General features: G+C 38.1%; 1 protein-coding gene across 7 annotated transcripts in view; it reads right to left on the reverse strand.

Annotated features, from left to right (window-relative positions):
• FAR2 (fatty acyl-CoA reductase 2) overlaps nucleotides 1–15,145 on the reverse strand; it is a 177,322-nt gene that overhangs the window by 25,948 nt on the left and 136,229 nt on the right. For 4 of the 7 annotated variants that reach the window (XM_060413246.1, XM_012175097.4, XM_042247332.2 and 1 more), the window contains exons 3-4: nucleotides 9,689–9,864; nucleotides 4,819–4,998 (exon numbers count right to left, since the gene is read on the reverse strand). In XM_060413246.1, the coding sequence (XP_060269229.1) occupies nucleotides 4,819–4,998; nucleotides 9,689–9,864 (356 nt within the window). The remainder of the gene's footprint in view (nucleotides 1–4,818; nucleotides 4,999–9,688; nucleotides 9,865–15,145) is intronic. The other 3 variants (XM_060413249.1, XM_060413247.1, XM_060413248.1) reach the window with 1 other exon arrangement.

The raw sequence follows: 15,145 nt of genomic DNA on the forward strand, positions 1-15,145 counted from the left end.
TGATTCATCAAATCATTCCCTTCTTACTGCATATTTACTAGATTGGTTTAAGCATGCTCAATAAAGCACTAAGTAATTATGGATCCATTTTTTCTGGTTCCTAACTCTAGTTATTTCAGGTTTTATACAGATGTAAAAGTTTTTTTCTTCTATACAGCCCCCCTAAGAGGATTTACCTTGGCCTAAAAAGTATGGGAAGCATAAGCCCCAAACTTCTGTCCTTGTTGGTCAGCTATGAGCATTTTTAAAAAATAAATGTTCCACTTAAGCTGTTATTCTGGAAAACTGGAGTTTATTGGTCATCCCTGATCCATTTACACACATGAGTCTCTAAAGGTAAATATTACCAACTATGTAGAAGCTGGAAATATAAAGGCAGAAATTATAAGAATGGTGACATCATTACATCATAAAACGTCTGTGTTGGGATGAAGGGCAGAAGACAAGTGCACAGATAATCAGTTGCTGAACACGAAAGGCCAATTAAAAGCATCAAGTCCTAATTTATTATGAAAATGTGTGTATACTAAAGTTTCCACAATAAGATAATCAAAATTTATCTTTTGGGAATGGTTAGGGACAAAGGTAACTCTAGATTTTCAGAGATGGGCTGAAGAAAGGGAGGGGTTGGACTGTGAGATGGACAGAAGATGGGGTGGGCTGAGAAGGACAGAAGTACGGGGCAGGAATGAGAGGTGCTGGGTTTGGTTCACAGTTCCATTCCCTTTATTAACAGTGCCAAGCAGGATCTCTTTAGCCTGCACAATCGGGAAAGTTCCTGGCAAAAAAGTGCAAACCCTCTTTTATTTACCAGAACTGTAATTCCCATTAAATTGCTTCTCTGGATAAACAAAGGTTCATTTTACTGTTTTATGGGTGATTGTCTTTTCTTTTTTTTTTCAGCTTTACTAAGATACAACTGATGAACAACATTTTAAGACAGTGCATATTGTGATGATTTGGTACACACATACATTGTGAAGGGGCTTCCCCGGTGGCTCAGTGGTCTAGAATCCACCTGCAATACAGGAGCTGCAGGAGATGAGGGTTCAGTCCCTGGGTGGCAAAGATCCCCTGGAGTAGGAAATGGCAACCCACTCCAGTATTGCTGCTGCTGCTGCTAAGTCGCTTTAGTCGTGTCCGACTCTGTGCGACCCCAGAGACAGCAGCCCACCAGGCTCCTCCGTCCCTGGGATTCTCCAGGCAAGAACACTGGAGTGGGCTGCCATTTCCTTCTCCAATGCATGAAAGTGAAAAGTGAAAGGGAGGTTGCTCAGTCATGTCCAACTCTTTGCGACCCCATGGACTGCAGCCTACCAGGCTCCTCTGTCCATGGGATTTTCCAAGCAAAAGTACTGGTGTGGGTTACCATTGCCTTCTCTGACCATTCTTGCCTGGAAAATTCCATGGACAGAGGAGCCTGTACAGTCCACGGGGTCACAAAGAATTGAACACGACTGAAGCAACCTAGCATGCATACATACATTGTGAGAGGATTTCCCCTCCCTCATCTAAAATTAATGTATTCATTACTCTTTTATGAGAGATTTTATTTGATCACAAAGCTTCAAGATTTTCTTGCTGTTTAACTCTTTGTTCCTTTTTTTGTAGAAAATGAGGACCACTGAAGTACTCAGAACAATGACAGTGGCTAGACCCGATAGGGTTACTGTTAATAAAAATTTCCAAGGGCAATTTTATTTTAACCAGGGGCCAATTACAAAATAGAGAAGAAATCAGAGAAAAATATTTTCTTAGAACACTAAATCTGGATTTAGGTACAGTAGTATTTATTCAGAATAACTTTAATGCTGTCAATTCAAAACTTCAGAAAATTCTATCTAATATAGAATTGTTGAAACAGTCATGAACAATGGTCTAGTTGGTGAGAGGCTGCTGGGATTTATTCAAAGCATTATTCCAAACTTAACACAAATGAATAGGTTTTATTCCAAGTTAAAGAAGAAAAAAAGAACAATCCAAAACACAGATAAGATGGGGGCATATATGTATTTTATATGTAAATACATATATGTATTTTATATGTAAATACATATATGTATTTTATATGTAAATACATATATGTATTTTATATGTAAATACATATATGTATTTTATATGTAAATACATATATGTATTTTATATGTAAATACATATATGTATTTTATATGTTTTATTTTATAGTTATACATCACACTCTCAAATACCAGCTTGCTATGGAATTCTGTCTATTCCTGCTTTGTCTAAACAAACAAGAAACAACACATCTTAGCCAGAGTTGTATGAACAATGATAATCCAGTTCCATCAAAAGCTTTTCATTCATTCAGCGAATATTTGAGTTCCTACTTTGTGCTGGCATTGAAGAACAAGAGGAACAAGAGACAGTCTCTTGTTTGAGAATCTCATTGGCCACTGGAGATACAGACAGATAATCGGACATTTAGAATGACCTGCGCTAAATGTCACGATGAGGATGAGCACAGGGCACTCTGGGAGCACGGGAGTGACCACCTGAACCCATGTGCTCCCAGAGGAAAGCTCTGATGTCTGGATAAGAGCTTACCAGAGGACGCAGAGGTAGAAGTAGCCTCTAGAGACAGAACCGCCTGAGCCAAGGCAGAGACGTATGAGCGAGAGTGAGCACAAATGAAAGACTGAGACGGGTGGTGCTGGACAGGTGGTTCTGAGTATAAAAATTTAAAATAAATAAACTATGGTAATGATGTTCCCTTTGTTTAAAAAAAGTTAGCTTTAGTTCCTTAACTGCATTGAAATGTATTTTGTTGAGACAAAATATAATTTTTCTCCTAGTTCTGTTTGGCTACATATATGTACGTTTTAAAATAATTGTTCTCCTTGGAGAGCAGTACATGACAGACAGACATAAATTTTGCACTAATGTCCATTACAGTTTGGTCATCAATCATGTAGCCGATACCTGCCTTTACCAGTTGACATATGCTGGGGAGTGGAGAATGCCTGTTAATAAATCAACTCTTCCTCTGGGAGGTAAGCTTATTCTTTGAAATGGGGTGTGGGAGGGTTTGAGCATCTGGACACAGTGTGGGAGGGAGAAGGTGGTATGGAATCTCTGAGTGAACTGAATCTCCATTTCCTTCCTTTTTCGCTGGTGACCTCTCAGGAGAATCAAAGGACAGGGAGAAGTCTGCTCCTTTCCTGGGCTTCTGAGTATGTGTGCTCATTTTCTCAGTTGGGTCTGACTCTTTTGCAATATTACGGACAGTAAGTAGCCTGCCAGGCTGCTCTGTTCATGGAATTTTCCAGGCAAGAATACTGGAGTGGGTTGCCATTTCCTATTTCATGGGCGTATCACATCCATAAACACCACTTTTACCAAAAGACAAAGCTGTAAGAGGATGGCTAAACAGCATACAAATCATTTCCATCCTGAAAACATGCCAAGGCTTTAGACCTTGGCTTTCCTGCACCGACTTTGGCATCACAGTGCCTTTTCTCCAACTATCCTGAGAAATTCTGGACTCTGAAAGGTTCCTTTGCACCAGTTAAGCAAATCATCATTTATTAGCAACTTTAAGCAACCTCTGTCTCCTTTAAATGACTTTCATTTTTCTTTCGTCCTGGTTATTTTAAAATGACAGGTAAAAATATCTGTTCTCAGAGCTGTGTGAGATAAAAATGTTTGCCCTGAAGGGAATAAACTCTTGATTTAGCTAAAGCTAAAGAGTATATCTAAAATAGAAATACAGTATTATAAAAAATTAAAATCTGACAAATCCACTGTGAGAGTATATTTTCTCTGCTATAATATGTTTTATGCAGAGTCTTTTAAAAAGCAAACAAAATAAGGCAAATTTGGTAAATGGAACACAAGAATGAAGAGGCAGAACAGAAAAACATACTTATTTTGAGATCAGAGTGATGGCCTAAAAAGAAAATAGTTCCTGTTAGTTGGCCAAAGAGAAAACTGCTAGACTTCTGTCCTTCCTGCATAATAGGATCATAAGGGAAGTGTATCTCAGCTGAACAGATCAAGAAACTGACACTTTCTGCCAGATTTGGAAGAAATTTCTCTTCCCTATTAGTTCTTCTTTATTAACTGTTTGATTAACTGCTATTAAGCACTGTAGTAACTGCTTTGTTTGTATAACTCACATTATCATCACAGCTATAAAGACAGGCACTATTATTAGCCTCATTTCACACATGAAGGAATTAAGGCTCAGAGAGGCCAAAGATTTGCTCAAGGTCACAGAACCTTTGCCAGTCTAATGATAAAACCTTTCTTCTGGACGTTTACATACTATGTATGCAAACTTCCCTTGTGTGCATGCTGAGTCACTTTAGTTGTGTCTGACTCCTTTGCAATCCTATGCACTATAGCCCATCAGGTTCCTATGTCCATGAGATTCTCCAAGCAAGAATACTGTAATGGATTGCCATGCCCTCCTCCAGGGGATCTTCCTGACCCAGGGATCAAATCCACACCTCTTGTGTCTCCTGTACTAGCGTCACTTGGGAAGCCCCGATACTTCCCTTGAAAAAAATAAATCTAGTAGCAAAGCTTAGTTCACTAAGAAGTGAGAAACCACCTCCATGTAAAGTATTCTCAAGAACCTCATGGAATTCTAAGCAACCTAATACAGCTTTTCTATCCCTATTCTCCTCCATCAAGAGGCACTCTACTCCCCACTGGGGACAGAGAATAGCAAGGTCAGGGAGCTGAAGCTGGCACCTTTTCAAAGTATTCTGCTCCCAGGGTATCTCACTGTGTTACCTTATAAATGAACGAAAGTCCATCTCCCTTCACCCCCACCACCCATGTAACCCAACTTACTCCATGGAGTCAATGATTTTTTTTGGCTCCACAGGACATGGATAGACGACTTCATCAATGTGCTTCAGGTTACAATTTGAAAAGGCAGTTGAAATGTGTATGAAGGCTTCCAGCTTCGGCATCTGACTAGCCATGAGCAAAAGCTGCTGGGTGGCAGTGACGTTAAGCTGCACAGCATGTCTGGAGAAGGTTAGGCAAAAGGAAATACAGTGAGGCAAATCACATCCTGTTTTGCTGGAGCTGCACCAACCAGTTACTGCAGTAACTGGCATATCCATCTGATTTTTGTGGCTGCATCGAAGGACCAGGAAGAAAAGTATGAGTCATGGCCATACAGTTATATGATACTTGGAGTATGTTATATGTTGATGATGCCATTTGTGCATATAAATCCTGTGATACATGTTGAGAAGTCATCTGATTCTACATCAACTGGAAGGAAAGAAAAATCACAATCCTCTGAATTTATAAAGGGACTTCTTAAGCAGCCATTAAAAGAATAAAAAACATAAATTAGGCATCACCTTAAGTTAGAAAATTCAAATGTACTAGAGGAGATCAACAATTAATATAGAATGATAAATACGTTTCTATTGCAAAGGTATAGGTCAGATATAAAATTGATGTCAATAGAGAACAGATGAAGTTGCCAAGGGGGAGAGAGGTGAGGAAGAGATGAATTGGGAGTCTGGGATTCGCAGATGCCGACTATTATTTATAGGACAGATAAATTACAGGTTTCTAAAATAAAGCACAGGGAACTATATTCAGTATCTTATGATAAACCTTAATGGAAAAGAATATAAAAAAGAATGTATACATATATATGTATATATATATAACTGAATCACTTTGCTGTACAGCAGAAATTAAAACATTTTAAATCAACTATACTTCAGTTAAAAAAATGTTAAAACTCTAAATTTTACCTAATAGAACACAAAGCTGCATTAACATAAGGATATGATGACATTGAAGTAATTCTTTTTCTAGAAATATATGTTTCATACAAAATTAGGAAAACAGTTCAGTTCAGATCAGTCACTCAGTCGTGTCCGACTCTTTGCGACCCCATGAATCACAGCATGCCAGGCCTCCCTGTCCATCACCAACTCCTGGGGTTCACTCAAACTCACATCCATCGAGTCTGTGATGCCATCCAGCTATCTCATCCTCTGTCATCCCCTTTTCCTCCTGCCCCCAATCCCTCCCAGCATCAGAGTCTTTTCCAATGAGTCAACTCTTCACATGAGGTGGCCAAAGTACTGGAGTTTCAGCTTTAGCATCATTCCTTCCAAAAGAACACCCAGGGCTGATCTCCTTTAGAATGGACTGGTTGGATCTCTTTGCAGTCCAAGGGACTCTCAAGGGTCTTCTCCAAAACCACAGTTCAAAAGCATCAATTCTTCCGTGCTCAGCTTTCTTCACAGTCCAACTTTCACATCCATACATGACCACTGGAAAAACCATAGCCTTGACCAGACGGACCTTTGTTGGCAAAGTAATGTCTCTGCTTTTTAATGTGCTGTCTAGGTTGGTCATAACTTTCCTTCTAAGGAGTAAGCGTCTTTTAATTTCATGGCTGCAATCACCATCTGCAGTGATTTTGGAGCCCCCCAAATAAAGTCTGACACTGTTTCCACTGTTTTCCCATATATTTCCCATGAAGTGATGGGACCGGATGCCATGATCTTCGTTTTCTGAATGTTGAGCTTTAAGCCAAGTTTTCACTCTCCTCTTTCACTTTCATCAAGAGGCTTTTTAGTTCCTCTTCACTTTCTGCCATAAGGGTGGTGTCATCTGCATATCTGAGGTGATTGATATTTCTCCCGGCAATCTTGATTCCAGCTTGTGCTTCTTCCAGCCTAGTGTTTCTCATGATGTACTCTGCATAGAAGTTAAATAAACAGGTTGACAGTATACAGCCTTGATGTACTCCTTTTCCTATTTGGAACCAGTCTGTTGTTCCATGTCCAGTTCTAACTGTTGCTTCCTGACCTGTATATAGGTTTCTCAAGAGGCAGGTCAGGTGGTCTGGTATTCCCATCTCTTGAAGAATTTTCCACAGTTAATTGTGATCCACACGGTCAAAAGTTTTGGCAGAGTCAATAAAGCAGAAATAGACATTTTTCTGGGCACCTACTGACCTGAGGAGTTCCTCTTTCAGTATCCTATCATTTTGCCTTTTCATACTGTTCATGGGGTTCTCAAGGCAAGAATACTGAAGTGGTTTGCCATTCCCTTATCCAGTGGACCACATTCTGTCAAAAAAGATGTCCTTTTCATTATAGAGGACTGGAATGCAATAGTAGGAAGTCAAGAAACACTGGGAGTAACAGGCAAATTTGGCCTTGGAGTATGGAATGAAGCAGGGCAAAGGCTAATAGAGTTTTGTCAAGAGAATGCACTGGTCATAGCAGACACTCTCTTCCAACAACACAAGAGAAGACTCTACACATGGGCATCACCAGATGGTCAACACCGAAATCAGATTGATTATATTCTTTGCAGCCAAAGATGGAGAAGCTTTATACAGTCAGCAAAAATAAGACCAGGAGCTGACTGTGGCTCAGATCATGAGCTCCTTATTGCCAAATTCAGACTTAAATTGAAGAAAGTAGGGAAAGCCAGTAGACCATTTAGGTATGATCTAAATCAAATCCCTTATGATTATACAGTGGAAGTGAGAAATACATTTAAGAGACTAGATCTGATAGATAGAGTGCCTGATGAACTATGGACTGAGGTTCATGACATTGTACAGGAGGCAGGGATCAAGACCACCCCCATGGAAAAGAAATGCAAAAAAGCAAAATGCCTGCCTGGGGAGGCCTTACAAATAGGAAACCTATTACTCTAACTCAATAAAAGAAAAAAATATGTGATCGTGTGTACATATATATATAGAAAAAATTTAAAATGACATTCAATACCCATTTCTAGTTCAATTTTTATAATTTCACTAAAAGAAGAAAATTATTTAAGAATATATATACTTCAATTTGATAGCCTGTGTCATGCTTCATGGTGAAAAGAAGGAGAACTGGTTTTAAAGGCAGAGTCAAGAAAAATGCTCACAATCACTACTACCTAACACTGCTCTGAAGTTCCAGCCTTATAATTAGAGAGGAAAATATAGTTAATAAATACCATCACTGCAAAGCCAACCACAAAATCACTATCAGATTATATAACTGTATATCAGAAAAAACAGAAGCAGCTGGAAAAAACAGGGAGGGGTGAACAATAATTCAATAAGGCGTTCACATCTAAAAGTTACATAAAATAATCACTAGCTTTCCTGTATAGAAACAAAAATTAGCATCTACAATGGAAGAACGGCACATATTCAAAAAAGAACATTTAAAAGATATCAAATTAATAAGTAGGCTCTATATAAATAAAATTATGAAACTTCATTAAGGATCATAAAAGAAAAATTGAATGAAGATGCACATTGTTCTTGGGTAGGAAAAGTCAATGTCTAAATCATGCTATTTTTCTAAATCAATCTACATAGTCAAGGTAATCTCAGTCAAACTCACAACCCTTAAACAAACTTGGCAGATTTATTCTAAGCTTAATCAAGAGGTGAGAATGGTCAGGAAAATTCTTTAAAAAGAGAAAAATGTGTGTATACTTGCCTAATAAAATAAGAATAGTAGTCATTAAAATATTGTGGTACTGGAAAAGAAAGTCTAATTAATGGGATTTAAAAAAATGATTCAGAAATAGGCATTTAATATAATATTTTCTTTTAAACAAAAATGAAAATAAATCATTTAATATATGTTGTTTAAAAAATAACTTAATATTAAAAAATACTGTACATCACACACATCACTCTTATTTTTATAGAATTTTCCTATTTTTCTTTAGAGGTAAGTAAATTTTAAAAGAGTCAGATTTAAATGTAAACATGAAACAGTTAAAATACTAGAAGAAATTATGAAAACTGTAAATAATAAAAACAGAGCTGAGGACAAATGATAAACTGTTAAAATATTTTGAGCCTAATAAAAGATGAAGAGTTAATATGCCAAATCTTCCAAGAAGTCTTAAAATATACCCCCAAAATTTTTTTCAAGAGAAAAATAGGTGAGGAACACAAACAAACATTTCACAAAAGAATAAACTGTCAATCAGCGTTTAAACATTCTCAACCTTTCTGATTATCGAAAATAAAAAACAAAATATACAATACTATTTCCATTTTCATATTGACAATGGTAAAAAGAATTAAAGAATTATAATAGGGTACTACTGTGTTAGAAATGAGCACTCATATGCCCAAGAACAGTGTAAATTCATACCACCTTTTTGAAAAGCAACTTAGCATCATATGTCAAAATATATAAACTGTTCATAACCTGGACATAACTGGCATGTGTCTAATAATTCCACTTTTGGGAATTTACCCTAAGGGAAAAAATATATATATACAGATGTTCATCGCAGAGCTGTTTATAACAGTGAAACTTCTAAGAAATGCCCCTCAGTACAGAACTGCTTGAGTGTATTATATACATGTACAATGGGATGCCATGTAGTCACTACAAATTATAATAAATTATCAGTTGACAATGAAAGATATCTAAAAATAAAACTGAACAGATTGCAAAAAACACCATTCCATTTTTTGGAGACATTGAACAGAAGTCTATTATATTACAGATGCATAAAGAAAAGTTGAAATGGATGGTCTTCACAACATTAAATGGTTATCTGTGGATGGTAAGATTCTGGAAAAGATTTACTGCTTTGTTTTCATTGAGAATATCTTTATAAAAATAGAAATAATGAAGAAACTTACACATACGTGTGCACACACACGTTTAATACAAGTCATGAAAGGGGACTGGGACTGTACCTGAGGTGGTCATCAAAGCGCACGGTCGCGGCACAGTGGAAGACGATGTTTGTGTGGGAAAGAAGCTCCTGCATGTCCTCCTTGCTGATGGCAAAGTCATTCTGATTGAGGTCTGCAGAAATAGCTCGGATCTTCTCATGCACATTTGGACAAACTTCTTTGACTTTTTCAAACAGCTAAAACACATAAATCATCAAAGATCATCATCACCAATAATGTTCTTATTTTCACTGACTTATTTCATTTTAATTCACAAAAACTGGTTATTAGTTGTAATAATATGACAGCCATCTGCTATATTTTATGGAATTCAAGGTCAGCTTAGAATAATTCTTGCTCCTCTTAATTTGATAAACATTCGGAAAAAGTTCCAGTGACCAGTAAGGAGTGTATTTTGAACTTTTCCTGGGTGAAGGAGTGGTGGTAAGTCATCCATATCTTGCACCATCCTCTCTTCCCTTCCAAGACAGCTTCGTGTTTAAACAGGGTGATTATTTCCATTTCTGCCTGGGAGATACTGTTTTGGGGCAAACTCACCAGCCCTTATATACCTTGACAAATTACCAGCAAAATCACCAGCCTGTAAGATCTCATAAGCGCAGCTTCAAAACAACTTGGTTAATTGGATCAGATTAACAAGAGGACTTAGAAGCACAAAGATAATTAGAAAAAAAACAAATTAAGCAAATTTGTAATGGGTAAAACAAATAAAATTTTTATATAATCTCATTTTAATATATAAATGGCAGTTATTGTCTAGTAAGAGGATTATATGAGCTCATGTACTTTTTATCAGATTTTAATTGATTTTTTAATATTCTAATTTATTTATAAAGGGAAAAGGAAAGAGTACTGGCAGATATAGCTTTTATTACAATTATTCAGGTAAAACACAGCCTCTATTTTCCCTTCCACACAGAAGTTCTCAGGTTGAATTGGTATTTTCCATTTTCTCAGAAAATAACAATTTTAATGAAATCACCTTGGTTCCAATCTACTTTGATAAAATAAAACTTTATTGTAGTAATGGTTTGGTATGTGAAAAGTAAGGGCAAGAAAAGTAAGGTTAAATGTTTAGAAAGGTTAAGAGCAGAGAAAATTAGGATGTGGTTGAATACTAATATAGTCATGGAGACAGACAATCCTCCTCTCCCTTTTAACTTCAAAAGAATGTTTTCATCTGTTCCTTGATCCTGAGCAGCAGGCTTCTCCTTGCCGCTAGAGATTTACCCCAGGTAAATCTTCTTATTACCTGTTGGGTAATAAGAAGCTGATTTCAGGTATTTACAGAAATCATGTCTCATTTGTATCAGGTAAGACCATGTTCAGAGGACATCCTAGAAATTTAATGAAGCCAACTAAGGAAGGGAATTAAATCCACATACTGACCTGGCAGGATAATATACATCTGTCACCAAGCAACTATTTTCCTGCACTGTAGGGCCAGCCTTTTTAATATTGTATTACTATAATCCTGAAAATAATTCAAAAGTTGGGCCACTCTTCAATGCTTTTTGACATTTAAGATTGATAAAGCATCTTAGGGACATTCTCAACAAAGGTCATTTAAATTCTTTTGAAAGACATTTAACAGCTCTCCAGTCATACTGGATCATAAGCATACTAATATTTGCTTTCAGTCAGACGTTTTCCTTTGTGTCATTGTTGTTGTTGAGTCATTAAGTCATGTCCGACTCTTTGCAACCCCATGGACTACAGCATGCCAGCCTCCTCTCTCTTCCACTATCACCTGGAGTTTGCTTAAATTCATGTCCAATGAGGCCGTGATGCTATCTAACCATCTCATCCTCTGTTGCCCCCTTCTCCACCTGCTCTCAATCTTTCCCAGCCATCAGGGTCTTTTCTGATGAGTCGGCTCTTTGCATCAGGTGGCCAAAATATTGGACCTTCAGTTTTAGCCACAGTCCTTTCAGTGAATAATCAGGGTTGATTTCCTTTAGGATTGACTAATTTGATCTCCTTCCTGTCCAAGGGACTCTCAAGAGTCTTCTCCAGTATCACAATTTTCTTTTTTTTTTTTTAATTTTAAAATCTTTAATTCTTACATGTGTTCCCAAACATGTACAATTTTCTTTTGTAGTTCATGTTAATTATACAACAGACACAGGTTGGATATTTTTGGATAAGTTTATGCCACATTTACACAGTTATCCTCCTTTTAAACAACTGAATTTATAGGAGGCTCTTTCTGAGTTATGATAGGTTTCATTCATAAGAAATCTGTTTGGGGTTCTGTTGAGTCTGACTTTGGCCTGTGAAGACTTCTGGCTGCTTCAGAGCAAGATGTGGAAGATGGACTCAGTGTCTACTCTTTTAGCAATAGGGCTGATCACAGATGATGCAAGCTGCCATGCAAACATTTTCTATTGCCTTTGGCTTTTATGATTTTATTTTTAAAATTTTCTTTGGCTGTGCTGGGTCTTTGTTAGAGTGTGCAGGCTTTTTCTGGTTGTGGAATGGAGGGGCTTCCCTAGCTGTTGCACCTGGGCTCAGGTTGCCCCACGGTTGTGGGATCTTAATCCCCAACCAGAGATAGAACCCAAGTCCCTGCATTGGAAGGCAGATTCTTAACCACTGGACCACCAGGGAAGTCCTGGGTTTTTATGACTTTAAAAGTCAGAGAATATTATTAAATTGTACTATACTTTCAGACCACCTGTACAATGTTGAACAGCACAAAGATACATTAACAATATTACTGTTTTAGGAGATAACTACTATTTCTCCCAAATAAAGTCCTTTTGAAATAAAGGACTTTTGAAATAAAGTCCCAAGCAACATCCTATTTATGGATTTATATTTTCAAATAAAAGGGGATATCTGAATGAACATAATGTAATTTAAAAAGAAGCTTAAGTATTCTGATTGAGGTGGTATTGATTACAATCCATTGATATAAATCAATGAATTGGCTGCATCAACTGAAGCCACAGTAATATTTAGGGTCCTATTTTACTATATTAGCCAGGCCTGGTAATATGAACATTACCAGACGGTCAATACTGAAATCAGATTGATTATGTTCTTCGCAGCCAAAGATGGAAAAGCTCTATAAGTCAGCAAAACCAAGACTGGGAACTGACTATGGAAGTAGGGAAGACCACTAGAACATGCTGCTAAGTCACTTCAGTCGTGTCCGACTCTGTGCGACCCCATAGACGGCAGACCACCAGGCTCCCCTGTCCCTGGGATTCTCCAGGCAAGAACACTGGAATGGGTTGCCATTTCCTTCTCCAATGCATGAAAGTGAAAAGGGACAGTGAAGCCACTCAGTCGTGTCCGACTCTTAGCAACCCTAAGGACTGCAGCCTACCAGGCTCCTCCATCCACGGGATTTTCCAGGCAAGAGTACTGGAGTGGGGTGCCATTGCCTTCTCCTGTTACTAGATTACTACCAGTATTACAAAGAATTTAAAATTTTTGTTCTGCAGTTTAGAATATATGTTTCGAACATGCTGGTATGACCTAAATCAAATCCCTTATGATTATACAGTGGAAGTGAGAAAGAGATTCAAAGGATTAGATCTGATAGAGTGCCTGAAGAACTACGGATGGAGGTTCATTACATTTTACAGGAGGCAGTGAGCAAGACCGTCCCCAAGAAAAAGAAAGGCAAAAAGGCAAAAGGGTTGTTTGAGGAGGCCTTACAAACAGCTATGAAAAGAAGTGAAAGGCAAAGGAAAAACGTAAAGATATACCCATTTGAATGCAGAGTTCCAAAGAATAACAAAGAGAGATAAGAAAGCCTTCCTCAGTGATCAATGCAAAGAAATAGAGGAAAACAATAGAATGGGAAAGACTAGAGATCTCTTCAAGAAAGTCAGAGATACCTAGGGAACTTTCCATGCAAAGATGGGCTCAATAAAGGACAGAAATGGTATGGACCTAACAGAAGCAGAAGATATTAAAAAGAGGTGGAAAGAATACACAGAACTGTACAAAAAAAGATCTTCATGACCCAGATAATCATGATGGTGTGATCACTCACCTAGAGCCAGATATCCTGGAATGTAAAGTCAAGTGGGCCTTAGAAAGCATCACTACAAACAAAGCTAATGGAGGTGATGGAATTCCAGTTGAGCTATTTCAAATCCTAAAAGATGATGCTGTGAAAGTGCTGCACTTAATTTGCCAGCAAATTTGGAAAACTCAGCAGTGGCCATAGGACTGGAAAAGGTCAGTTTTCATTCCAGCCCCAAAGAAAGGCAATGCCAAAGAATGTTCAAACCACCGCACAATTGAACTCATCTCACATGCTAGCAAAGTAATGTTCAAAATTCTCCAAGCCAGGCTTCAACAGTATGTGAACCTTGAACCTCCAGATGTTCAAACTGGATTTAGAAAAGGCAGAGGAGCCAGAGATCAAATTGCCAACATCCACTGGATCATCAAAAAAGCGAGAGACTTCCAGAAAAATATCTACTTCTGCTTTACTGACCATGCCAAAGCCTTTCACTGTGTAGATCACAGCAAACTGTGGAAAATTCTTCAAGAGATGGGAATACCATCCACCTTACCTACCTCCTGAGAAATCTGTATGCAGGTCAAGAAGCAACAGTTAGAACTGGACATAGAACAACAACTGGTTCCAAATTGGAGAAGGAGTACGTCAAAGCTATATGTTGTCACCCTGCTTATTAAACTTATATGCAGAGTACATCATGTGAAATGCTGGGCTGGATGAAGCACAAACTGGAATCAAGATTGCTGGGAGAAATAGCAATAACCTCAGATATGTAGATATGCAGAAAGTGAAGAAGAACTAAATAGCCTCTTGATGAAACTGAAAGAAGAGAATAAATATGTTGTCTTAAAACTCAACATTCAGAAATCTAAGATCATGTCATCTGGTCCCATCACTTCATGGCAAATAGATGGGGAAACAGTGGAAACAGTGACAGACTTTATTTTGGGGGGCTCCAAAATCACTGCAGATGGTGAATGCGGCCATGAAATTAAAAGATACTTGCTCCTTGGAAAAGCTATGACCAACCTAGACAGCATATTCAAAATCAGAGACTTGACTTTGCCAGCAAAGGTCCTTCTACTCAAAGCTATGGTTTTTCCAGTAGTCGTGTATGGATGTAAGAGTTGGACTATAAAGAAAGTTGAGCGCTGAAAAACTGATACCCTGGAACTGTGGTGCTGGAGAATACTCTTGAGAGTCCTTTGGACAGCAATGAGATCCAACCAGTCCATCCTAAAGGAAATCAGTCCTGAATGTTCTTTGGAAGGACTGATGCTGAAGCTGAAACTCCAATACTTTGGCCACCTGATGCAAAGAGTTGACTCACTGCAAAAGACCTTGATGCTGGGCGAGATTGAAGGCAGGCGGAGAAAGGCTCGACACAGTATGAGATGGTTGGATGGCATCACCGACTCAATCCAGGAGTTGGTGATGGACAGGAAGGCCTGCCGTGCTGCTGTCCATAGGGC

Source organism: Ovis aries, chromosome 3 (assembly GCF_016772045.2).
Source record: "Ovis aries strain OAR_USU_Benz2616 breed Rambouillet chromosome 3, ARS-UI_Ramb_v3.0, whole genome shotgun sequence".
Lineage (NCBI taxonomy): Eukaryota > Metazoa > Chordata > Mammalia > Artiodactyla > Bovidae > Ovis > Ovis aries.